Source organism: Asparagus officinalis, chromosome 8 (genome assembly GCF_001876935.1).
Source record: "Asparagus officinalis chromosome 8, Aspof.V1, whole genome shotgun sequence".
Taxonomy (NCBI): domain Eukaryota; kingdom Viridiplantae; phylum Streptophyta; class Magnoliopsida; order Asparagales; family Asparagaceae; genus Asparagus; species Asparagus officinalis.
The window spans coordinates 110,972,735-110,999,029 of NC_033801.1; the positions used below are offsets into that span (position 1 = coordinate 110,972,735).

A 26,295-nucleotide genomic window follows, 5' to 3' on the forward strand; every position below is an offset into this window, starting at 1 on the left:
AAGCTGTCCATCCACAATTTGGTGATAGTACAAGGGGTCTATCTACAATTAACCCCATAAACAATTTTCTGTAACTTCTGCAAGAACTAGAACATTCTGTTTTTGTAGCTAGAGATGTTTCATTACGTTCTTATTAATGAAATGAAGAGGGCTTATAACCACTGTTATTCCTAGAAAACGAAAAAAGGGTGAAAAAGGCTTATCATGTGGTAAAAGTTTCAAAGATTATACCTGTAATGCATAGAACTGTTCCACCAAGAAGCTTCCAGCCTTCCCGTCCATTCCTCAAAAAGAACTTGATAATATAATACGGCGACAAGGCCCTAAATATTCCTGGATAGTACTGCAAGAAACTATACACTCCTATCATTGGAGTTGCGAGAGTCCAAGAAACCATGATCGGTGAAAAGAGAAAGCTCACACGTGAAGTACCAAACTTTTGAAGCAGGAACAAAGAAATCAGAACAGCAGCTGATAGAGCTTCGACTACAGCTGAGGCAATTATATAATTATAATTAAAGAAGTTTATATTTTAAGACAGAGTATGGAGTATGATAGACACTTACATTTACCAACTGACGGGAATGGTCCTCTCAGTCCATCCATTGCTGATAACACTAGATATACATGAAGTATATAAGAATAAAATAATAACAAGATATACAAGTCATTCAGAGATTAAGGGTTGATTGTGAATATACCCCCGTAGTATCGCTGTTTTGAACTTATTACCCCTCTAGTTTCATTGTTGCATATAGACTCAGAGTCCCAAAATAAAAATAAATAAATAAATAAATAATTTACTTAGGTGGTCTATCTTCAGCAATAAAACTGGACGTGTAGGAAACTTAAAACAGCAATTCTATAGGGGTCTATCCGCAATTAACCCTTAAAAGGTTAAAGAGTAAAGAACTGGAAACCTGAAATTGCGGGAGTGAGAATGCCATCACCAATGAGCATGCACATCCCTAGCATCGCAATAAAGAGGAGTAACCTCCGAGCAGTGATGCTTTGCTCAATGAACTTCCCCAGTCTACTTGGTTTCTCAGTGCTCAGAGAATGGTTAGCATGTGAATGTTTTTTCAACCCAGAGTTTCTTGACGGAAGAATGCTAATATTTACATGCCTGCAAAGCAGAGAATATAGGGCAAAAGTTCCACCTGTTGTTTACCATTTCCAACAACACATCAGCGTCTGTTTAATCTCCTGGTTAACAGGAAAAAAAAAATCAATGTATAAACTTCAATGGAACAAATCCTTCGGATAGATTAAACATTGCAAATCAAGGATAGGAATAATAGATAATCTTGTGCGAACACGAAAACAAGATCATCGAGACGTTCAGAAACACCAAGATCATTTTTCTGAAGTTTTTGTAAGCATCAGGATTTGCATGATAAACATTGAGTAAAAATGCATCCCTATATTTGCTTGAAGTGTTCTTTCAATGATGAAGATATTTGAACAAAGAGGACCTAGGTAGCACAGACACGAACATGGACAAGGATACGGACGAGGATGCGGACACAGTAAATTTGTAAAATGTAGGATACAGGGACACGGATACACACACATACAATTATACACACATGATCAAATATTGAATGAAATACCAATTGAAATACAAATAACATTTTTATATGTTTCTTTTTATTATCTATAACAATTAAGAATCTAGTTAAATCAAACCAAGAATAAAGTCTAACAACAAAAATTAGTTTTAACTGCACGAGAAATATGATGGGTGTTTTTCAAATATTTAAATAATGGGTTACAGTTTTGGGTTAAAAAACAATTGGTTTTGAGCTTGATATTATCAGAGAAACTAGTTTAGGGTATAAGTAACGGGGAAATCAAGTTTTTCTTTGAACCACGTGTGTCCATGGGGAGTCCGTGTTTGACACGTGTCAGTCACGGACACGGCACCCAAAATCAGGTGTCTGTGTTACCTAGACAAGCACGCACATAATTAACCCAAACTAAAGAAAAGTGATTACTCTTAGGTACTTCTTAACCATCAATATGCACTATACCCTCATTCATCTTCAAAGTTTTACAAAAAATACATCTCATGTATTATGTTTTTGTTTTAATAATTCTAAATCTAGATTCAAGAGCTTCTCTTCACTTTTCTACTTAGAAACTATATCTTCCCTACTCTCACAACCTAAGTTATACAGGTATAGGTACGATTACGGATGCGCGTACAATACATGATAAATTTGAAGAAGGTAGGGTATGGGGACACAGTAACACATGCATGTATATAAAATAATAATTAATAGGAGATTAATATTATTTTTTCATTTTACATGCTAGAAAATAAAAATCCTATATCATTTATATGTTTCTATTACATATAGATCTATAAATTAGAAAATTGCTCTTTTTTTAACTTCGAATCGAAAAGACACTTTATAATCATAGTTTCGAATTGGATACGAGTTTGAATGAAACAAACATATGTCCAAGGAGTTACAAGAATTGCATGTGAAATATAGAATATATGTTCCAGAAGTATATCACGTGTGTTTTAACTGAAAACATGTATTATATGATTGAGTACACATTCGAAAAAGCACATGCAAATATCCAAAGAGTGTTCACTGAAAGTTTGGTGTCGGATATGGGTATGACATAGGGTTGACACTAATACGACTCCAAATAGAAATACCCATGCAACATGTCTCTCGACTAATACTATATCATCAGAAAATAAAATACACATTAGAATTCATATTTAATATGTCTAGTAAGTTAGTCTATAAGTAATGCAAAAAAATAAGGGATCAAAGTTGATTATTGCTGTAAACTTATGGTAATAGGAAATAAAATAAACTTAGTCATTGTTCTCATTCAAGTTGTTACTCTATCATGCATATTTTTAACCACATCAATATACATGATGGATACATATTTCTTTTCTAAAACTTAGCACATTATCTCACTAGGCGTACCGTAATAAGCTTTGCTTAATCATTGTCAGATTAGTTAGGTTAGATCTCTAGACTTTATATTTAACAATATAATTGTAGTGTCTCAAATGAAAATTTAAAGGAATAGATGAAAGTTGCGGTTCACAAGATTGTCTGTTAGCTTAATTAATCACTAATCAATTCATAAGCAACCTAAGCTTAGTCCAACGAGTTACGCTTACAATCATGGTCAACCAATTTTAAATAGAAAGTAGATCAGTTAGACGTCAATGCTCAATTATATTTTCTAATGTTAATTATCACTATGGCCTTGTTTGTTTTTTAAATAGTGAGGGTATTATTTTAAAATAGTCCGGACCCAATTCTTTAGCCCTTGTTTGTTTTTTTAATTCGGCCTAGACTATTTTTAAGGAGGGACTACTTAATACCTAAGAATGAGACTAAACTAAACTCAACCTATAAACTAAACCCACCCTACCCCACATTTACAGTCCATGTATTAATCATTTGTGGGGATTAGAAAATTTTTGGAAAAATAGCCCACTATCTCTGTTTTTTTCTTTCAACCAATTTTTTCTGCCGTCATTCTTTCCCCTGAAATATTATTGTTCGTGGCTATTTTTTCAGGGCGTGTACATTTATATCAACAACAAAAATAAAGAGAAAATTGATGCTCTCCTCACATCCGATTCACTTTTGTTGCTCTCATTCGGTGGAGATTCAGTCCGCTTTTGTTGTCTTTACATCTTCCCTCCGATTATGGTATGAAAATCTCTTTTACTAGTATAGCTTCTAGATCTAGGGTTTATATAGAGTTTTTTTCATTATGGTTGACTTTTTGTTGATTTGTTGATGTATCATAAATTATTATTTCAAGAGGGTTTAGATCATATATAAAAAACCATCTATATTGCTCATCAAATAAAGATCAATAACATTTCTTATTTGATAACATATAATTTTTTATAGTTCACTATTTGCAGGATCTCCCAAAAAAATCTAATAAACACTCTTCTAGATCAAATTATTTCCATTTATACATTCTACCATTATAAACCATTAACTTTTTGTTCTAGTTGAAAAAAATATAGATTCAAGTTTTTACATGGTTTTGGGTTTTGTTAGCTTATGAATTTTTTTATTTAATTGTAATAGACGCATATATGTTTTCATATATTTTTAGAGATGAGAAACCTTGAAAAATTCGTGGTTGTACAACAAATTATGCTCCACTTGTGCATCCTCCTATCGCTATATGTGCACGTCTTATATTAGGTTGAAGGAAGACGAAAATGATGAGAGAACACCTATGGTACCCATAAGTAGAAAGGAAAGATTATCAAGGAGAGGATGGGGAGTGGACTATCTCAATGATACAATTAACACTGGGGACTTAACATTGAGAGAACAATTGAGAATGAACAAGCATACATATGATCTATTGTGCCAATCGTTGCGTCAACACGGAGCAAATGTCTTGAAACATGTTATTGTTGAGGAACAACTATCATTCTTTCTTCATATAGTTGCTGGTCATCATAAAAATAGAACTATCAAACACGGTTATATGAGGTCAAGGTTAACAGTAAGCAAGTTCTTCAATAGTGTGCTTAAGGGAGTTCTCCGAATGCAAGGACAACTTTTAAAACAACCTAAACCTATTATCGAAGCACGAAGCATGCACTGATAATAGGTGGAAGTGCTTTTAGGTAAAATACACACATTACTTTACACACATATTTCTCTAAATCTTTGTATATTTGAAAATGTATATTTCTTTATTATGTGTAGAATTATCTTGGTGCTCTTGAGGGTACATATATTAGAGTGAGTGTCCCCCAAACAGATCATCCAAGATATAAGAGTAGGAAGGGTGACATTGCCACCAATGTACTAGGAGTGTGCACACCAGACATGTACTTCACTTTCATCTTGTCTGGATGGGAAGGGTCAATTGCAGATGGTAGAGTACTTCGAGACGTCATCACAAGAAGAAATGGGCTAAAAGTGCCAAGTTGTGAGATAAGTCAACCTATAGCAGTGTTGGTTCATAAACAAGTCTATAATTTGATTCAGGATGTTACTACCTTTGTGATGCGGTTACACAAATTGGGAGAGTTTTTTTTGCTCCTTATAGGGGTCAAAGGTACCACTTAACAACTTTGAGAGATGGGAGGCAACATGCATGCCCTGAGGAGTTCTTCAACATGAAGCATGCATCTACTCGGAATGTCATTAAAAGAGCATTTAGAGTTCTTAAACTTTATTGTGCAATACTCAGAAATCCTTCATTTTACCCTATCAAAATTCAGTGTCGGATTGTCACTAGAGTGGTGCTTTTGCACAATCTCATTCGTAGGGATATGGTCAGTGGGGATTCTTTAGAAGTTGAGTACGATCCAGCTACTACACATAATCCTTCACCACTTGATTTTGAGCACAATTTAATTGATACTGTTGAAGCCACTGATGAATGGACTGATAAGAGATACCAAATGGCTTTGACAATGTTTAATCAATGGAGGGCAAGTAACGGTCTTGCTCCTTGGCAAAGATAACTCTAACAACTATGATTTCTTATGAATTTGAAACTTTTGACAAACACTGTAACAAAAATTTGGTTCTTATGGCAACATTTATATAGTTTTTCGTGTTGATCTTCTTGTATATTCTAATATTCTAATAATCTAGCATTTAAATTCTTTTAATATTATGTTTTACGTTATAACATGAATATTTATTGAAAGTTGTATATGGTGTAGACTTATTTTAATTTAGACATTGTTAGTTTTATTTTATTTGCTTTAACCTTACTAATTGTTGGGTTTATTTTAACTTCATGTATGTTGTAGCGATGGAAATTAGCGGCAACCAAAGTTTCTAAATCTTGGGTAAAAGGCCAAGAGATCGGGTGAAAAATTCAAGGAGAACTTGGACTTTGACTAAGGAGAAAGCATGCATTGATTCTTACGAACACTTGATAACTACATTATGGAAACAACATGATACCAACACTTTCAGACTTGGCTACATGAATGCTTTGGAAAAGTGCATGTTAGTATTTTTGCCTACCACTGACTTGAGAGTAAACCATCATCTTGATTCAAAAATCAAATACTGGAAGAAAGTGTATGGTTGCATTTATACTGTTTTTAAGTACTAGCGACATATCATGGAATAATACTGCCAAAATGATCTCTATAGACGATGAGAATGTGTGGAATGAGTATTGCAAGGTAAGCAATAATTTAAATAATTATACATTAATATTTTTATCATGTTTCTGCTGTTTGAAAATTACTAAAATCCATATTCTTGTGTAGAAAGATGCAGAGTTGCGGAAATGGCATAACAAGCCGTTGGTGTGGTATGATGATGGGCAGTTCATTTATGGGAAGGATCGAGCCACTGGCGAGGGGGCTGAAGCACTAGGTGATACAATAGAGGAGATGGAGAGAGAGGATTCTAGGCCCCTTATTGATATTGAGGATGATGCAGGAGGGGAAGGATTAGAAGAAATGCAAATTTCATCTAATATTGGCTCGTGGCTCGTCATCAGCCCGAGCTTCTGTTAATAAAACTCCTACTTGGAGGAAGAGGTCAAAATCAAATGATGCGTTTATTGGCAGTGTGGACAAATTGAACAAGAGCATCGGCTGTTTGATAAATTACACTAGTCAACAGCTCGGAGAGGTGGTCCAAAGGATAGGGTATGATTAAGACTTGTCTTAGATGTGCCTAAAAGTTTTTGGTAACATTATGAAGTTCTCGATGTTCATGCCTCAACAAAAGGTCAATGCTGCAAAGCAAACAGTCAGCACTCCTGCCCTTGTAGACCTCTTCTTTAGTTTTCCCGATGAAAACAATGAGGAAAATGTGAGGATGATGTTTTTGGGGGGAATTTGAATTTCATACTCTTCATTTAATAGTTGGACATTAGTTGAGTAATTGGTATATGGTTTAGTACTATTCGTATGTCTTTTATTTAGTAGAGGATGTTGTTTATGTTCAAGTGTTATTTGGTACTTCCTTTCATAATTTCGTAATTAGTTACATATTTTAGTTTTATATCATCATGAGTTTCCTATTTTTATCTAGGTTTCTTTGATATTTATTCTTATGATTTATAAAATGCAGATTTAGGAATATTTGCATCAATTTTGTGTGCTCCTAGGATTTAGACAATTGTCTTTGTCAATTTCTCTTTTTTTTCTTACCACTTTCCTAACCACTATTTAGCTTGATAAAAAATAAGTTCTTTCTACCAAAGAGTACTATGATTCTTTTCTTTTTGATTGTTTTCATCTGAATTATGATCAATCGATAATTTGTCTTCCACTCTTTTCTGAAAAAATATGTCTCCCCCCTCCAATCCAAGTTCAGAAGTGCTAGAAATTATTTTTAAATAATATATGATATCAACAATGCTAGTAACAACAATCTAATGGACAATATTTTTTTATTGTTTCATGCTAAATACTAGTAAGGAAATATATATTGTAATAATTTTTTAAATTATTGAAGTGTATTTTGACTTTCTAGATAAGGTTTCACCTAAAATTTAAATATTTTCCAAAACAAATACATTAATATGATATTAGTTGATTTGAGGTTAAAAAGGTCATTCTAGTTATGATATAGACCGAACGATCATAATCCCCTTAAAAAGAAAACACCAATGTATACTATTTTAGGTTAGTCTGAATGTTAATCTGTGCCAAAACAAACATTAGATTGGACTAAGATAGTTCCACGATAATGTAGTCCAAGTATTATAGTCCGGAGAATATAATACCCTCTAGTCCGGGGATAAAAAACAAATGTGGCCTATGCTTTCTTATATTTCTAATTTAAACAGGTTACAACCTTAGGACTACTAAACAAGAATTCTATAATCATAGCATGATTATTTTAAAACTCATAAGAGGTATTTGAAGTTAGGTTTCAAAATCAAAACAAGCTGTTAACAACCAACTTGGAGTCAGCTTGGGAATAAACAAGACTAGATTCAATCTGAAATTGTGCTCCAGACTACAGATGAGAGCTTGAAGTAACCCAGAACACTCTGAATCTTAGCCTAATTATTCAATATTGATCAAGCTATGATTCTGCGAAAAACAAAAAACAACCTATATCAGAAGTAACCTGACTACTAGGGGTGCCAAACGGTTCGGATATATCCGAACCGATCCGCATCCGTATCCGATAGGATACGGATATGGTAGGCTAATTTTAAAACCGAGCGGATACGGATACGGATATGGTTTCGGATTTTTTTTTCGGATACGGATTCGGTAACGGATATAAGGGTTGCGGATACGGATATCCGCAATATAATAGTGATTCGGGTAATCGGATCTCAAATTCATAGTTATAAACCCGCTAACCCAAAACCGAAACTTAAAAACAAAAAAACCCTAGGTCGATTCTCAAATTCATCAGGCCGCCTCCACTCAGTCTCCACTCCAGCCCTAGGCTAGGCCGACTCTCTCTCTCTCTCTCTCTCTCTCTCTCTCTCCCCCTCGTCTCCACTCTCCAGCCGTTCGCCAGCGATTCGCCAGCGATCAGGCCGCCTCCACTCTCCAGCCGTTCCTCTCTCTCTCTCTCTCTCTCTCTCTCTCTCTCTCTCTCTCTCTCTCTCTCTCTCTCTCTCTCTCCAGTCTCCACTCTCAGTCTCCACTCCAACCCTAGGCCGACTCTCCACTCTCAGTCTCCACTCCAGTCTCCCGTTTGCCAGCGATCAGGCGTTCGACAGCGATCAGGCGTTTGACAGCGATCAGGCGTTCGACAGCGACCAGCCGTTCGACAGCGATTCGACAGCAATTCGCCAGAGATCAGGCCGCCTCCTCTTATTTCTAGCGATCTCACAGTCGCCACTCGCCAGCGAAGATCAGCGAAGGTTGGTCAAATTTCCGGCGATCTCACCGCCATTTGCCATTTTCGTGCCCCTTTCCTTCAAATTTCTAGTGGGTTTTTTGTTTTAGTTAATACCCACTCAATAATTTTCTTAGTAAATCTCTTTTAAGTGGTAAAAATTGGATTTTTTTGCTGCTGAGTGCTGATTCTTGCCCTCAGGCCGTCACCCTCACCCTTAGGCCGTCGGATCTTGCCCTCAGGCCGTCGGATCTCGCCCGCTTCGTCGGATCTTGCCCTCAGGCCGTCGGATCTCGCATGCATAAGGTCGAATCGATGGGTCTACAAGGACGCAGCAGAGAAGTTGTTTGAACTATTGTTTTAGTTTGTTTGTATGAACTTATTGTGTCGTGATTGTCTGAACTTTAGTCCTCTTGTGAAATGTTGTGTCATGGTCCATGGTCGTGTTGTGAAATGTTTGTACCATTGGTTGTGCTACTCAAGGTTTTGGATGAAGATTATGTCTAATAGATTTGTGCTCAATTTTAGTAATTCTAATTATATGTGAATTCTAATTATACGTGAATATGGTTGGTATTTCTAGTTATGTCTAATTAGATTGGTTGTAATTCTAATTATACGTGAATATCCGTTTATATCCGTGATCATATCCGATCCGATTCTCAAATATCCGATCCGTTTCCGTTTCCGATAAGTGCGGATATGGTTAGTATTTTTTCTTACCGAGAGTGATCCGTATCCGTTTATAAGAAGCGGATATGGATATGGTAAGTATCATATCCGAACCGTATCCGCTCCGATAACACCCCTACTGACTACACATAAAAAAGAACGAATTGCGAGACCTTGTTCAACAGACATCTGTCAAAATAGTCATCAATCAATATTGGGAATGAGGAAAACAGGATGAAATCAATATTAGATAATCCTAAATGCCATAGCGCAAAGGACAAAACCCGTTTGCCTAGTTAAAAGCTATAAGCTTTTTGACTAACTTCTACTATAAAAGTTTACTCAGTACATGCATGCATATATGCACATAATACATAAATATAGCATTCATCTTAAAGACACATTTGTTTGCATAAACACAGCATCCATTTCTATTGTAGCTCCATAAGGTCCCTCTTGTTGCAGCGGAGGGGCTTCACAGACACAAAGATGTCTATACAAGAGTGGACAAATAGAAAACAACACACGATTTAACGTGGTTCGGTCAGTATGACCTACGTCCACGAGCGAGAACAGCAGAGAATTTCACTAATCACCAACGAGAATATTACAAAGAGGAGATCACTCTCTTGCCAGAGACTCACACAAAGAAAGAGACAAATTCTTTCTATCTCACTCTCTTTTCTCTCTTCTTTTCTCTAAATATTTTGTATCTCTCCGACTGATGCATTAAACCCTCTCCCCTCATCCCCCTTATATAGCCATAAAAAATAATAAAATATACAAAGGGGTTGGTGAGGAAGTGATCTGGCGTTGCAAAGATTGACAAAACAACACAAGAGTTAGGTAAATGAAGAAAAAATTCAAAGTCACGTTTCTCACAAATCTCCACCTTGACTTTGAAAATGAAGATCTTTTTACTCTTGCTGTCTCACCAGAAGCCCCTTACGGGCTTAATCTCCACTTTGTTGAACTCCAAGCAGTTCGAGACAATGCTCGAACTTGCGCGAAGGTATGGGCTTCGTCATCATATCTGCTGGATTATCTGCAGTACCAATCTTCTCAATCCTGATGACTTTAATTTCTCTGATGAAATAATATCTGATATCTATATGTTTGGTTCTTTCATGATACATCTGATGCTTCGTCAAATGTATAGCACTCTGGCTGTCGCAAAATACCGTAGTAACACCTTGGTGTAAGCCGAGATCTTCAACCAAACCTCTCAACCAAATGGCTTCTTTCACTGCTTCTGTCACTGCCATGTACTCTGCCTCTGTGGTAGACAAAGCAAATGTCGACCGTAGAGTCGCCTTCCAACTAATGACACTACCTGAAAGAGTGAATATATAACCTGTCAGAGATCGTCTCTTATCCAAATCGTCCGGATAATCTGAATCAGAATAGCCAAGTATTCTGCAATCTGAGTCTGTGTTCCTGCCAAAATACAAACCAACATTAGCAGATCCTCTCAAATATCTAAGTATCCATTTCACAGCCTGCCAATGGGCCTTTCCAGGCTTATCCATGTACCGACTTACAACACTGACTGCATGTGAAATATCTGGACGGGTGCAAACCATCGCATACATAATGCTTCCAACTGCACTCGCATAAGGAACATGAGACATGTACTGCTCCTCCTCCTCAGTCTGAGGTGACAAATCTGCTGAAAGACGAAAATGAGCGGCAAGCGGAGTCTTCACAAGCTTGGCATCAAGCATGCCAAATCTCTCCAACACCTTCTTAATGTATTTCTCCTGAGATAAGAATAAACTTCCTTCTCGCCTGTTCCTGTGGATCTCCATCCCTAAAATCTTCTTTGCTGCTCCCAAGTCCTTCATCTCAAACTCATGTTTGAGTTGAGATTTCAACTCGTTGATTTCTGACATATCTTTAGCTGCAATCAACATGTCATCAACATACAAAAGCAAATATACAAAAGAACCATCATTGAGCTTTTTATGATAAACACAACTATCATATTTACTCCTAGAGTAACCATGCTCAAACATGAAAGTATCAAATCTCAAATACCACTGCTTCGGAGACTGCTTCAACCCATAAAGAGATTTCTTCAACCTGCACACATGATCTTCTTTACCTTCAACAATGAAACCCTCTGGTTTATGCATAAAGATCTGCTCCTCAAGCTCACCATGTAGAAAAGCTGTCTTCACATCAAGTTGCTCAAGCTCCAAATTAAAATGAGCAACCACGGCAAGCAACACGCGGATTGAGGTGTGTTTTACAACTAGAGAGAATACTTCATTGAAGTCCACACCTTCGGTCTGACTGTAGCCTTTAGCTACCAAGCGTGCCTTGTACCTTACAGAATCTGTATCCGGAGCTCCTTCTTTCTTCTTGAATACCCATTTACAGCCAACGATCTTCTGTCCCCTGGGTGGCTTCACTAACTTCCATGTCTGATTCTTGTGAAGAGACTCCATCTCTTCAGTCATCGCAACAGTCCAATTTGCAGCCTCATTTCCACTAATAGCCTCCTTGTATGTAGAAGGCTCTGGAACCTCAATCGATTCTGCTACACTCAAAGCATAAGCAAGCATGTCTGTGTAGCGTTGAGGCGGTCGGATCTGTCGTTTTGTTCTCCCGGTGGCAATATTATACTGTTGCTCTTGCGGTGTATCAGCATCTGAAGTTGAACCTTTCTCAGTAACAACTGGTTCAACATGAGCGCCCTCAAGCACTCTCTTTAAAGTTGAGCTCTCTAGCTCCACCTGCTTGCTAGACTCCTTTTCAGTACCTGTAGTGTCAATAACAAACTCCTTTCTCGGGTGAAGCATGGATTTTTCATCAAAAGTAACATCCCTACTAATAATAAACTTAGGTGACTTGGGATCAGAACACCACAATCTATATCCCTTCACCCCAGTAGCATATCCTAGAAAGATAGCTTTCTTTGCTCTAGGTTCAAGCTTACCATCATTAACATGAAAATAAGCAGAGCAACCAAATACTCTTAAATAAGAGTAATTAGCAGGAGCACCAGACCATACCTCTTCTGGAGTCTTAAATCAATTGTTGTAGAAGGAGATCTGTTTATCAAATAGCAAGCTGTATTGACTGCCTAGGCCCAAAAGTCTTTTGACAAACCGGCATTAGAGAGCATGCACCGAGCTCTCTCTAAAAGTGTTCTGTTCATCCTTTCTGCAACTCTATTTTGCTGTGGTGTATGTCGAACTGTACGATAACGCACAATACCTTCATTCTTGCAGAACTGGTCAAACTCCATGGAATAAAACTCCATCCCATTGTCGGTTCTGAGGCGCTTCACTTTCTTTCCTGTTTGCTTCTCAATCATAACCTTCCATTGCTTGAAGGTTGCAAACACATCACTCTTATGCTTTAAAGGATACACTCAAATTTTTCTGGAATAATCATCAATCAATGTTAGCAGAAAACGAGCTCCACCTTTCGATGGAACCTGAGAGGGACCCCAAACATCTGAATGGATATAATCTAAAGTACCATTGGTTCTATGGACACCGGTACTAAAGGATACTCTATGGTGTTTACCGAAAACACAATGTTCACAAAAGTCTAATTTGCTGGTTTTCTGACCACAATCCAGTCCTCTCTCACTCATATGCCCTAACCGCATATGCCACAAATGTGTAGTGTCTGAATCTGAATCCTCTGAGGATGACACTGCTGCAGCACCTGTCACTGTACTGCCTTCAAGGATATAGAGGGTATTTACCTTCTTTTCTTTCATCACAATAAGAGAGCCTTTACTTACTCTCAAAACTCCACCTTCATCCGAAAACTTAAAACCATTTGAGTCAAGGGTGCCTAAAGAAATGAGGTTCTTTTTTAACTCTGGAATATGACGGACATTGCTCAATGTTCTAACAATACCATCATGGGTTCTAATCTTAATTGATCCAATACCGACAGTCTTGCAAGGCATGTTATTTCCCAACAAGACATTCCCACCATCGATAGACTGATATGTGACAAACCAATTACTATACGGACACATATGGTAGGAACAACCCGAATCAAGAACCCACTCATCTTGTGAATGAGTATTAACACTAACTGAAAGAACATCATGTGAACTAGAAGACTCTTCAGTTACAGTGGCAACTGAAGGTTTTACATCCCCAGACTTCGACTGTGAATTGTCCTTTGCTTTGAACGCTGGATAATTAGGTTTTATATGCCCATATTTGTGACAGTAATAACATTCAACATTTTTTCTTGGCCTGGACTTTGATCTAGTCATGTTTCTAGATTTGCCTCTACCACCAACACCCTTTTCAGGACGACCACGAGCGAACAAGCCTTCAGCTTGATCCTCTCCTCCTACGACAGATACTTTCTGCCTTAACTCTTTTGAATGTAAGGCTGATTTGACATCCTCCAAAGAAAATGTATCTCTACCGTATAACATGTTATTGACAAAATTTTCATAAGAATGAGGTAATGAACATAACAAGATGAGTGCTTGATCTTCTTCGTCAATTTTAACATCAATATTCTTTAAATCCATAAGAATAGTGTTAAGTTCATCTAAGTGGTCTTTAATTCGCATACCTTCCTTCATGCGAAGGGTGAAGAGGCGTTGCTTCAAGTAAAGCTTGTTCGTCAGAGATTTCGTCATGTACAAGCTCTCCAACTTGAGCCACAAGCCGGCGGCGGTATCTTCATTTGCAACCTCCCGCAGGACCTCATCGGCCAAACAGAGCTGTATGGCACTATGCGCCTTCATCTTCAGCTCTTCTTTCTCATCATCGGGCATAGATTCCGACAATTTATCCTTTCCGGACAAGACTTTGAATAGTCATTGTTGTACTAGGAGAGCCCTCATTTTAACTCTCCATAAACTGAAGCTGTTTCTCCCATCGAATTTCTCCACTTTGTATTTCGCAGAAGACATCTTGAAGCCAACCGGAACAGTAACTGTATTTATGAACAGTACCGTATTTGTGAACAGTAACCGTATGTATGAATAGTGAGCGTACGTATGAATAGTGACAGTACTTTCGAATAGCACCGTACACGTGAATAGTACCCAGTGCCTTTAAAGAGTAAATGATAATCTAACTTATTTTCTGATGTGGAGGATCAACTTTTAGTGGCATCCACTTTTGGTGGCAGCCACAGAGCATACGATAAGCAGATACACGTACTCTAAGCAGGCTCTGATACCAGTTTGTTACAGCGGAGGGGCTTCACAGACATAAAGATGTCTATACAAGAGTGGACAAATAAAAAACAACACACAAGATTTAACGTGGTTCGATCAGTATGACCTACGTCCACGGGCGAGAACAGCAGAGAATTTCACTAATCACCAACGAGAATATTACAAAGAGGAGATCACTCTCTTGCCAGAGACTCACACAAAGAAAGAGACAAATTCTTTCTATCTCACTCTCTTTTCTCTCTTCTTTTCTCTAAATATTTTGTTTCTCTCCGACTGATGCATTAAACCCTCATCCCCCTTATATAGCCATAAAAAATAATAAAATATACATAGGGGTTGGTGAGGAAGTGATCTGGCGTTGCAAAGATTGACAAAACATCACAAGAGTTAGGTAAATGAAGAGGGGTTGGTGAGGAAGTGATCTGGCGTTGCAAAGATTGACAAAACATCACAAGAGTTAGGTAAATGAAGACAAAATTCAAAGTCACGTTTCTCACACTGCAAAGATTGACAAAACATCACAAGAGTTAGGTAAATGAAGACAAAATTCAAAGTCACGTTTCTCACACCTCTGTTACTGACTCATTTTGTGCAATTGATGAAGGTTCAACTAGCACCAAAGGAAACTCACTACTACACTTCTGTTGTTTTTGAACCACTAATTTCTTCTTGGATCAATAAACTATATAGCTTCATTCTAGGACCAATTGAGTTTAGAATCCTCTTCTAACTGAAATTTGAGAATGACTGTATCTCATACACAAGACTCACATCATCCACATTTTTAAACATGACATGCCAGAAGGCAATTGACTCTGTATCACAATAATCTTTCAAAATGTTGACATCCGACAGGATGGATCTTGTGATCTACATCTAAAAATGTCCTTAGTACCAAACAGACTACACCTTTAGAAGTTTTATGAACCACTCAAATTATTAGATATATGGGGAGAAGAAAAGGAAAGAAACAAGCACATGCTATACAGAAAGAGGGATTAATTCTAAACTGCTAGAAGACTGGCAGTCAAATATGCCAACTAAACCAATTAAAGTGACAAGTTGAAAATGATTTCAGCATCAAGAAGGCAAGTAGACTACGTACCCTCTCCATGATCATCGGCATTAAGAGCAATGCAGACATATTTGAGAACTCCAATTAGTGTCAGAGTCCAAAATATGATGCTATAAATTCCTAAATAGTCCTCTTCATTTGGTGCCTTCAAGTTCATTGAGGGGTAAACATAGAGAGGTGAGGTCACTAAACCACCAAACACAACTCCAAGAGTCTTGTAAGCAAGAATAATATCCCTCCATCTGCTACTCCTCTGTCAATGTATATACAAAGAATAATGATGAGAATATAACAGCAAACCGAATTTATATATTAGAAAAAGGAAAAGATACAATAGATTAGGATGACAACGGAGGAGTAATACACTTTGATTACCAAATTAAATAGTAAAGCAAACAAATCTGTGGAAAGGAAGGAGAAGAAAAGGTTTTTAAAAAATGTGTCTAAACCTCAACTGCAAAAAATAAAGACAAACAGTTCTTGAAAGAAAAGCACAAGGACAATAAATGACACCTTAATGACAATAAAAAAGAGCAAGGTTGTCAATGGAGATAACCTATAATAGAACACAAAACCCTACTGAATTATTTCAGTAACACAATCTACAAGTTAGGAAACCCATAAACAATTTATCAAAAGATGGATAAAACCCAAAATGGGTAAATTGCAGATAATCCCCTCATCCATGCCTTTAATAACACTTATCACACTCAAAACTATTTTATTAGCGCTTAGGATCCTAAAATCACGAGGAGGAGGGGTAATCTGCAATTTAATTATTCTTCTAAAAATGTGAAAATTTACATTCAGGTGTTAGATGCTAATAAAATAGTTGAGGATTGAAAGTGCTACTGTATAATGAAAGGGTTATCTGCAATTTACCCAACTCAAAATACCCAAGTCAAAAATCGACATAAAAAGATTAATTGAGATGTAGCTTGGTCATTTGTCATCTCGTCGGCGTAGAATGTCCTAAAAAAAAGTTTCTTCTAACAAAATCAATTTCAGTAAAATCAAAGTATATCTATGGGAAATTTAGAAAACCCATAAATAAATCAAGAAAATTTGGATAAACGTCAATTTTCCACATCACAAAAATAATCATAAAATTCGAAAATGTCAGATGAAATATTATCAGAAAAAAATCTGGAAATAATCAATTGATAATGCGAGGGCTCAATTTAATTACTCACAACTTTTTCCTCTGCAATGTGGAGATTTGAGTTTCCTTCTTCAATATCCATAAAAAAAATTTTAAGAGAGAGAGAGCGATTAAAAGGGCCAAGAGTTATTTATAAGGCGAGCGGCGCGAAGTCAAAGGTTGCTATTTCTCAAAAACGGAAGCCAGGTCCCTTGATCGGTCCCACATGTTGGCCCTACTATAAATGCCATAAATATTTTCTTTAAAAAAGAATGTTATTTTTCAGGAAAACCCATGAAATTTCATTATTAAAGAGAAGAGTGGTGTTAGGGGCACACCCCAAATCACACCTCCAACCACACCTCCCCTCTCATTCGCTACAGTATTAAATTTAAAAAACTCATGTGGGGCCCGGAGTACTGTAGCGAATGAGAGGGAGAGGTGTGGTTGGAGGTGTGACTTGGGATGTACCCCTAACATTTCTATAAAGAGAAAAGGGTGGGATTTGGAAAAATAAACTTATCTACTACTTTAAACTTAAAAGCAGGATCCTAAAAATACTGTTGAAATATGTTGAGAATAGGACAGGATTTGGAATAAACTTATCTACTACATTCATATAGCTAAATGCATTGAAGACTAATATTTTTGTGTCTCTGTAGATAAAAATAAGTTGAAATATTATCAAGATTGATAGCCTTTCATTTTTACCTCATAAGGGTAGGAGAGAGGAGAATAGAGTAACAAAATCATATATAAATGTGTTAGGATTAGTTTCAGACAAACCTCATGTGCTAACCTCAAAATACGAAGATTTGGAAATTAGGGTCCGTTTGGTTGGGTGAAATGAAGGGGGAAAGCCATTGTAGAGCTGACACTTTTGGCAGCTTTACAGCAAAATCGCCTCTTAAAGAGGTGATTTTGCTATAAAGCTGCCAAAAGTATTAGCTTTTTGGATACTTTTGGAAGATCTATAATGGTTTTCCATATTAAAATTGCCCAACCAAATGGGCCCTTAGTTTCAACATTAAAAATTTGGATGACTAATACCAAAAAAATTCTAAAAGAAAAATAAAAAGCTCCTCGTGAGCTGGTGATTTCCAACTTACTATGGGTTGAATAGAAGGGTCAAACCGTCATTTCCCCTCCCCATTAAAGGCTAAGAATCATCCGCTCACACGCGCAAGGTAATGATAGGAACCGTAGCACATGCGTCATGACCATCAACAAAAAGGACTGCTTCCTAGTCTTTCACGTCTTAGGGCCCGTTTGGATAATGGAAGTATTAGAAGCAAGAAGTATGTTATAGAAGTAACTTTCAAAGCTATGAAGTAGGAAGTAGTGGAAATAGCATTTTTTTTGTTTGTTTCATATATTTTTAGAAGTAATGGAATTAGAACTTCTTCCTCTTCATTTACTTTTTTTGTTTGGATAACATTTGAAAATATTATTAGGAAGTAATTTTATCAAGCAAAAGTTGTTAGAAGTAACTAATAAAGGAAATATTAATAAAAAATTTTATTTATGTCATAATTAATATGCATTTCAACTACTTCCGAGCTACTTCTGAGTATTGAGGATTGAAAAAAAAAAATTTGGAAGTAAGGATGACACGTAGGCGCCACATAATCATTTAGGGAAGTATTAGAAGTAAGTTTTTCAGAGAACCAAACACATTTTTTTGCTTGGAAGTAGCCTCTATTTCTTTTACTTCAGCTACTTCACACTTACTTTCGTGCAAACAAACATGCCCTTAGAAAGCCCGAGGTTGAAGATATCAATTCGTCTTGGACTTAACATAACTTATTCCATTGTCCTTCCAAAAAACCTATCATCTGGTCTATGCTGAGCTGCTGGCCTTTTTAGCTCACCTAACTCCACGAGCTTCTCGTGCTATTAACAAAGGGAAACTCACGCTGTCTTTGCTTTGGGTAGAGATGGCAAAATGAACCCAAAATCAATTGCTCACCCATACCCACCCGTCAAATAAACCATTTAAACCCACCCTTTAGTTAAATGTGTCATAAATGAGTGAGTATAGTTTCTATTAAAGATAAATGGGTCATTAATGGGCGGGTTATTACCCACCCATTTACCCGTTTAGATGGATATTGTTTTAAAAACACCCTCAACGCTTCAACAATTACAAAACTTATTTTTAAAAGTTAAAAATTATAGAAAACACTTAAAATGACTAAAACCCCTTAAAATTTTGAGATTTGCAAAAAACACCCTTAAAGTTTAAAATATTATAAAAACGCCCTCAAGAGTTAAAAATTATAAAAAAACTATCAAAATTTTCTAACCTCACAGATGACACATGAAATTCAAAAATTACCACCAGCCCCCTAAAATTTATAATTTGCAAAAAATACCCTTAAAAGTTATAGAAAATAAGAAAAACACCCTCAAGACTTCAAAATTACCAAACAATATTAGAGTTTTCTAAACTTGCAAATGATATATGAAATCTAAAAAATTTCAATAGTCTCCTATAAATTTAAAATTTGCAATTAACACCCTTAAAGTTTTAAATTTTTAGAAAAACACCCTCCATAGTTTAGAATTACAAAATCATCCTGAAATTTCAAAACCTACAAATGACACATGAAATCAAAAAATTACTAGCAACCCCCTATAAATTTATAATTTACAAAAAGCACCCTCAAAGTTTAAAAATTGCAAAAAACACCCTCAAGAGTTCAAAACTACAAAACAATCTTAGAATTTTCTAAACTTGCAAATAACACATGAAATCTAAAAAATTTTGGTAGTCCCCTATAAATATCAAATTTGCAAGTAACACCCTCAAACTTTTAAAAATTGCAAAAAACACCCTCAAGGATATATAAATATAAAAAGTAGGCACTCACAATTCTTCGTCCGCAGGAGATATATGCGTGTGCGGCCAAGTGTAATTTGCAAAACTTATGTCTATTACGCGAGAAACAGGAGAGAAAGAGAGCGTGTATTGTTATCCGGCGTGATAAAAAAAATTCAAGGATAATTACTGGGGGATACTCTGTAATTAAGAACAAACATGAAAAAAATAATAGACTTTAACCAATAACAAATATGAAGAAATGAACAATTACGCTCATAGCTCATGGATTTTGAGAAAGAAATGTTTATAGAAAACCCCCTAAAAATTTATAGAAAACCCCCTAAAAATTTACAAAAAAAAACCCCTAAAAGTTTGCAGAAAACCCCCTGAAAGTTTGCAGAAAACATCCTAAAAGTTTACATAAAACCCCTGAAAGTTTGTAGAAAACCCCCTGAAAGTTTACAGAAAAACTCCTAAAAGTTTACAGAAAACCCCCTGAAAGTTTGCAGAAAACCCCCTGAAAGTTTATAGAAACCCCCCTGAAAGTTTACATAAAAACCCTAAAAGTTTTCAGAAAACCCCCTGAAAGTTTGCAGAAAACCCCTGAAAGTTTACATAAAAACCCTAAAAGTTTATAGAAAACCCCCTGAAAGTTTGCAAAAAGAATCCCTGAAAGTTTACAAAAAACCCCCCCTGAAAGTTTGCAAAAACCCCCTTAAAGTTTGTAGAAAACCCCCTGAAAGTTTGAAGAAAACCCCCTAAAAGTTTGCCAAAACCCCTGAAAGTTTGCAAGTAGATCCCTGAAACTTACATATATATAGAAGCATCATAATCATAACTAAACGGTTATTGGGTCACCCATGAACCACCCATTTAGTAAATGGGTGGTTGAGAACTGACCCATTTAGCAAATGCTAAATGGGTCATAAATGGTTGAGTGGTCATAAATGTGCCCACCTATTTATGACTCAACCAAGACCCAATCAAAACCACGCATTTGACATCCCTAGCTTTGGGCCACAAAGTTTAAACAGGTCCCACTTCTATGAGAACTATCTACGTACGAGAGCGTGAAATTTAGCTCACGGATTTCATCATTGCATTTAGTGGCTCAGAATCAGAACTACATATGCTTGCAAGTTTGAAGTTCATATATGATTTATACCGAAATATGCACGCGTAATCAGTTATCTCCAAAACGTTTCTTGATATTGTTGTATACGCAATTGTGTTTACAATACATGAAAGTTTCGTTTTTCGGTATGATGGGAAGCAGAGAAGGGAGAAAGGATTAAATAACAACAGATCTAGACAAGACACACCCCAAACTGTCTGCCTCAATAAATTTCACTAAGGATTCAAGAACTGTGCAGAGTGATGATCGGGTGATGTAGGACGCTTAATAGACAATTTTATGGAGGATTCGGACAGCTAAATACAGATTTATACGTATTATTGACTTCCGCAAATAAACAATCATATCTTCCAACTCAGAAGGCGGATTCTGACATATTATATATATAAACCGCCTATCTCGATGAGACAAAGCCAACTAGATTGTCAGATTTTTAAAATCTCATTAGTAATACCCAGTTTTTACTGAAATCCGAAAATAATCAGCTTTTATTTTATTTTTAGTAATAAAGTTGGAATCTATTTAGATTAGGAAATAAATTCAATATTAGAATCAAATTAGATTAGGAAACAAATTCATTTTTGATTCATGATTTGTTTCCTCTATTATAAGGAGTCTTTTTAGGATGGAATTTGATACTTTCTATTTCTTTGTAATTCTAGTCTTACTAGTAGTCTTATTTATTTTTCTATTTAAGAAGAGTTATGTAACCCCAAAGAATAATATCTTTTCATCAATAAAATTTCTCTTTTAATATTTCTTTGTGGATTCGTATATTATTCTTTGTGGACTCAGAAAACACCATTGGTGGATTCTGAGGTTTTACTTCCGCGTTACGTTAATTGGTATCAGAGCCAGGTTCCTCCGATCCGATGGCAGGCGATGATGCCTTTATTTCTCGAACTAAGTTCGATGAGTTGAAGACTGATGTTGATCAGATAAAGACTATCATAGAGCGACTTGCATCGGCAATGGAGCGTCTGAACACGATAGAAGTTCGAAATCGCGTTGATAGTCGTCAGTGACGTGATCCTACTCCACAGGATGAATTCAACAATTGTCTATAGGTTAGCCTTATAGGCTTCAAAAATTATCTATAGGTCACAAACACAGCTCAAGACTGAGAGAAGACGAAGAACCTCATCATCTAAGTCAAAGAAGAATAGCCAAAGCAAAAGGAAGCAAAGAAGAATGCAAAACGACAACTCAAAGGGACACGAAGCTGTCTCACAGTTGGTGAGACAATCTACATTGTCTCGCATTTTCGAGATAGTGTAGGATGTCTCGGATACGCGAGACAGTGAGAGCTGTCTCACCAATTGCGAGACAGCCTCTCGTATTTTTTGACGGTTTTGAGATATTTTGCGGGGTCCACGTGGCTTCATAACTGTTGGGAAACGTTCATTAATGTTAATGAACAGCTATAGCCGTGAAATACGCTCACTACCCTTGAAAAACAAGGCATTTAACGCACTTTAAGTGGTGGGACGACGGTTACAAACTGGCTAAAACTATCTCCTTTAGCTGAGACAGTAAACACTGTCTCACCCGAAGGAGGTAATGACCACCAATTATTTCAACTTTTTTTCGACGATTACGGCTTCCAATATCTATAAATACCTCTTGGCACACTTGTGCAGGGGGTACTGACAGTGACTGACGATAATCTGGAAGCATAGACGAGCATTTGGCAAACTTTGAGAGTAATAAAGAGTTATTCATCCACTTTCAAGCATCCTCAAAGCCTTCTGGTGTTTCCTTGAGTTCAAACTTAAATTTGATCTCGAGAAGAGTGTTCATCTTACTTTGCTAAGATATTTATTTCAGTTCTTATTTCCACGTCGAAACATCAACTTTCAACCTTCTTCGTTTTCGGCTTGGAATATTGATTCCGTGGTCTACGGATTACACATCCTCGACATAGGAAAAGATCTCACGCAAGCAGAGGCTACTGCGTAGGAGTTTTTGTGTGTGTTTTTAGGAAATACAAATTTTACTTCATTGTAAAGAGAGTGAATTTACATCTGTAAATCTCATTCAGTTGTTTCTGCTAAAACGTTTTATTGGAAGCTACAATGAAAATTATTCCCAACGCAAACAAGCCTCTTCTTCCTATCTTGTAAATTCTCTTACTTCTTCCACTGATTGGTACATGGATTTCGGAGCTAATATTCACGTTTGTAATGATCGTTCTTGGTTTTCAACTTACCAGGAATCATATGGAGGAAGCATAAGCTTAGCAGATGACTCCACCAAATGAATAATTAGAAGAGGTTGCATAAAGTTCACCATGACTTCTGGGAAATGTCTAAATCTGTAAGGCGTTCATCATGTTCCCTCTCTCTGTCGCAACTTGATCAGTGAATCTCTTCTCCTTAGAGCTGGGTTTAGGATTGTAAAGGAATCCAATAGATTTGTGATTACAAAGAACAATGTATTCATAGGGAAAGGTTTTATCTGTAATGGCCTTTTCAAGCTCAATATAATCAATTCGAGTTCTAATAAAATTCTTGAATCTCATGTTGCTCAAATTGTTGAATCTTGTGATGTTTGGCATGGACGACTAGGACATGTAACCTTTCAAACTTTGCAGAAAATGATTAAATTGAATCTTACTCCTAAACCATCTCATGATCCCTCATCTAAGTGTGAGATTTGTGTTCAAGAGAAACACACTAAAAAACCCTTCAAGTCTATAACTAGAAACTCTGAACCCCTCAAATTAATTCATAGTGTTATGTGTGACTCGAACCGAGTTCTCACCTGAGAGGGTAGGAGATATTTTGTGACATTTATAGATTATCACTTCAAATATTGTTACATCTATATTCTCAAAACTAAGGATGAAGTTTTAGATAGGTTTAAGGTGTATAAAGCTAAATCTGAGAACTAGCTTGATATATAGAAAGATCAAGATTTGAAGATCTGATCGTGGGGGAGTATACCTCAAATGAAATGACTAAAAACTGTAGTAGCATGGTATTATTCATAAGGCAACTGCTCCCTATACACCATAGTCTAACAGGGTAGCTGAACGAAAGAATAGAACCCTTATGGACATGGTGAACTGTATGTTACTCGGTTCAGGAGCACATAAAAATCTCTTGAGTGAAGCTCTTCTTTCTGCTTGCTTCATTCTTAATAGGATTCCCCACAAATCTTCTGATATAACTCCTTATGAATATTGGAAGGGGAGAACTCCTAGGTTGAACTTCTTAAGAGTTTAGCAAGTAGGAAAATCACAGCAAATAAAAGAAAAAATTACAGGAAAGATAAACAAGAAAGAACACCAGATTTAACGAGATTCGGTAATGTGCCTACGTCCTCGAGAGCCACACCACACAATTATTTGATTAATTAAAGAAGATTACAATGCCCATAAATAGGTTTTTATCTCTTTGAGATCTCTCTGAAAGAATCCTCTCAAAACCCTCTTTTTCACGTGTTCTACAAACCCTAAAACGTATTAGGTATATATAGTATCCTAGCCCAAAATAGAATCTCAAACGAATCAGGAAACTAAAAATCCCGACATCAGTCGACCGGACCAATGGCTTCGGTTGACCAACCAGAGTGTCAAATTTTACAGGGTCTGGTCATGCACATTTTCGGTCGACCAGAGTCCTCGTGTCGGTCGACCGGCCAGAGCTCGATTCTGGGCTTGGATTTATACAGGGTTTCGTTCGACCGGACCATTCTTGTCGGTCGAGCGGCCAGAGCGAGCTTCTCACGCTCGTTTCATGCAGGTGTGGCGGTCAACAGGATCTCCTCCATGGGTCGACCGGACTGGGTTTTTTTAGTTTTCTTCGTTGATTTGATTCTAGGTTTGGATCTCCACACACAAGACCAACAATCTCCCACTTGGAGATCAAACCGTCATCAATGAGCTCTCCCGAACTCCTGCCATCTTCGCAAGCATCTTCTCCTCCCTGGATAAATCCATTCTTCAATCATCATCGTCTTGGTGATCCCGCTGATCCTCCTAGTATGGCTTCGCCTTCGACTCCTACACGTGAAGGCCAACTAAAGTTGCGTACAACTCTAGTTTATTGATAGTCACTGCTTTCGTCAACATATTCGTAGGATTTTAGCTCCCCAAAATCTTTTTTAGCTGTAACTTCTCGTCCTCATTCAGCGAGCGTATGAAGTAGTAACGTATGTCGATATGCTTCGTTCTGACATGATATACTGGATTATTGGTAAGGCGTATAGCGCTCTGGATATCACAATAAAGAACTATGTTCCATTGCTTCAGATCTAACTCTTCTAGGTATCCGGTCAACCAAATCATCTCTTTGCTGGCTTCAGTCAGTGCGACATACTCCGCCTCAGTTGTGGATAATATTACAATCTTCTGTAAACGTGAGACCCAGATCACTGTTGTCGACGCTAAAGTATAGACATACCCTGTGGTACTTCACCTCGTATCATGATCACCGGTAAAATCTGCATCCACGCATCCTCGTGGTACCAACTCCTTCCTCCTGAACACAATGGCATATCTGTAGTCTTTCTTAAGTAACGCAATATCCACTTCACAGCCTCTCAATGTTGCTTCCGTGGATTGCTTACAAACATGCTCACAACTCCCACTGCATAGGCGATATCCAGCCTCGTGCAAACCATCGCGTACATAAGACTATCAATGGCTGATGAATATGGCACTCTACTCATGTGCTTCTTCTCTGCATCTATCTTGGGAGATTGTTTCTCAGATAATTTGAACCGGCTTCTAAGGGGCGTGCTAACAACTTTAGCATTATGCATGTTGAATGTTTGAAGTACCTTCTCGATGTATTCAACTTGACTCAACTTTAACGTCCCTTCAACTTCATTTCTACTGAGTCGCATCCCAAGAATTTGCTTTACTGCACTCAGATCCTTCATAGCAAACTCATTCGCCAACTGCTTCTTCAAATTGTTTCTCTCTTCTAAACACGGTCCTGCAACTAACATGTCATCAACATACAGTAATAACACGATATAGCTAGACTCAAACCTCTTGAAGTAGCAACACTGATCTAAGTTGCATCTTTCATAGCCACTCTTCTGCATGAAGTTATCAAACTTCTTGTACCACTGCCTTGGAGACTGTTTCAATCCGTACAAGCTCTTCTTAAACTTACACACCATCTCTTCCTTTCCTTCTTCAATGAAGCCAACAGGTTACTTCATATAGATTTCTTCATCCAAGTCACCATGAACAAAGGTAGTCTTCACATCTAACTGCTTAAGATAGAGATCTTCTACAGCTACTAACCTTAACACCACTCTGATGGTTGTAAGCTTCACAACGAGAGAAAATATCTCCGTATAATCCACTCCTTGCCGCTGTTGGAACCCCTTCACGACTAATCTGGTCTTGTACCTCTTGCTTCCATCACTCTCATGTTTGACCCGGTAGACCCATTTGTTATGTAAGATTTTCTTCTGTGCAGGCAGCTGGGCTAACTCTTATGTCTTAT

At 37.1% G+C, this 26,295-nt stretch overlaps 1 protein-coding gene across 1 annotated transcript in view; it reads right to left on the bottom strand.

Annotated features, from left to right (window-relative positions):
- The window catches only part of LOC109822476 (probable potassium transporter 17), a 23,763-nt gene extending 6,786 nt beyond the window's left edge, over positions 1-16,977 (bottom strand). The window contains exons 1-5 of the mRNA XM_020388675.1: positions 16,924-16,977; positions 15,761-15,983; positions 921-1,160; positions 567-617; positions 232-492 (exon numbers count right to left, since the gene is read on the bottom strand). Of these exons, the coding sequence (XP_020244264.1) occupies positions 232-492; positions 567-617; positions 921-1,160; positions 15,761-15,983; positions 16,924-16,974 (826 nt within the window). The 5' untranslated portion in view covers positions 16,975-16,977. The remainder of the gene's footprint in view (positions 1-231; positions 493-566; positions 618-920; positions 1,161-15,760; positions 15,984-16,923) is intronic.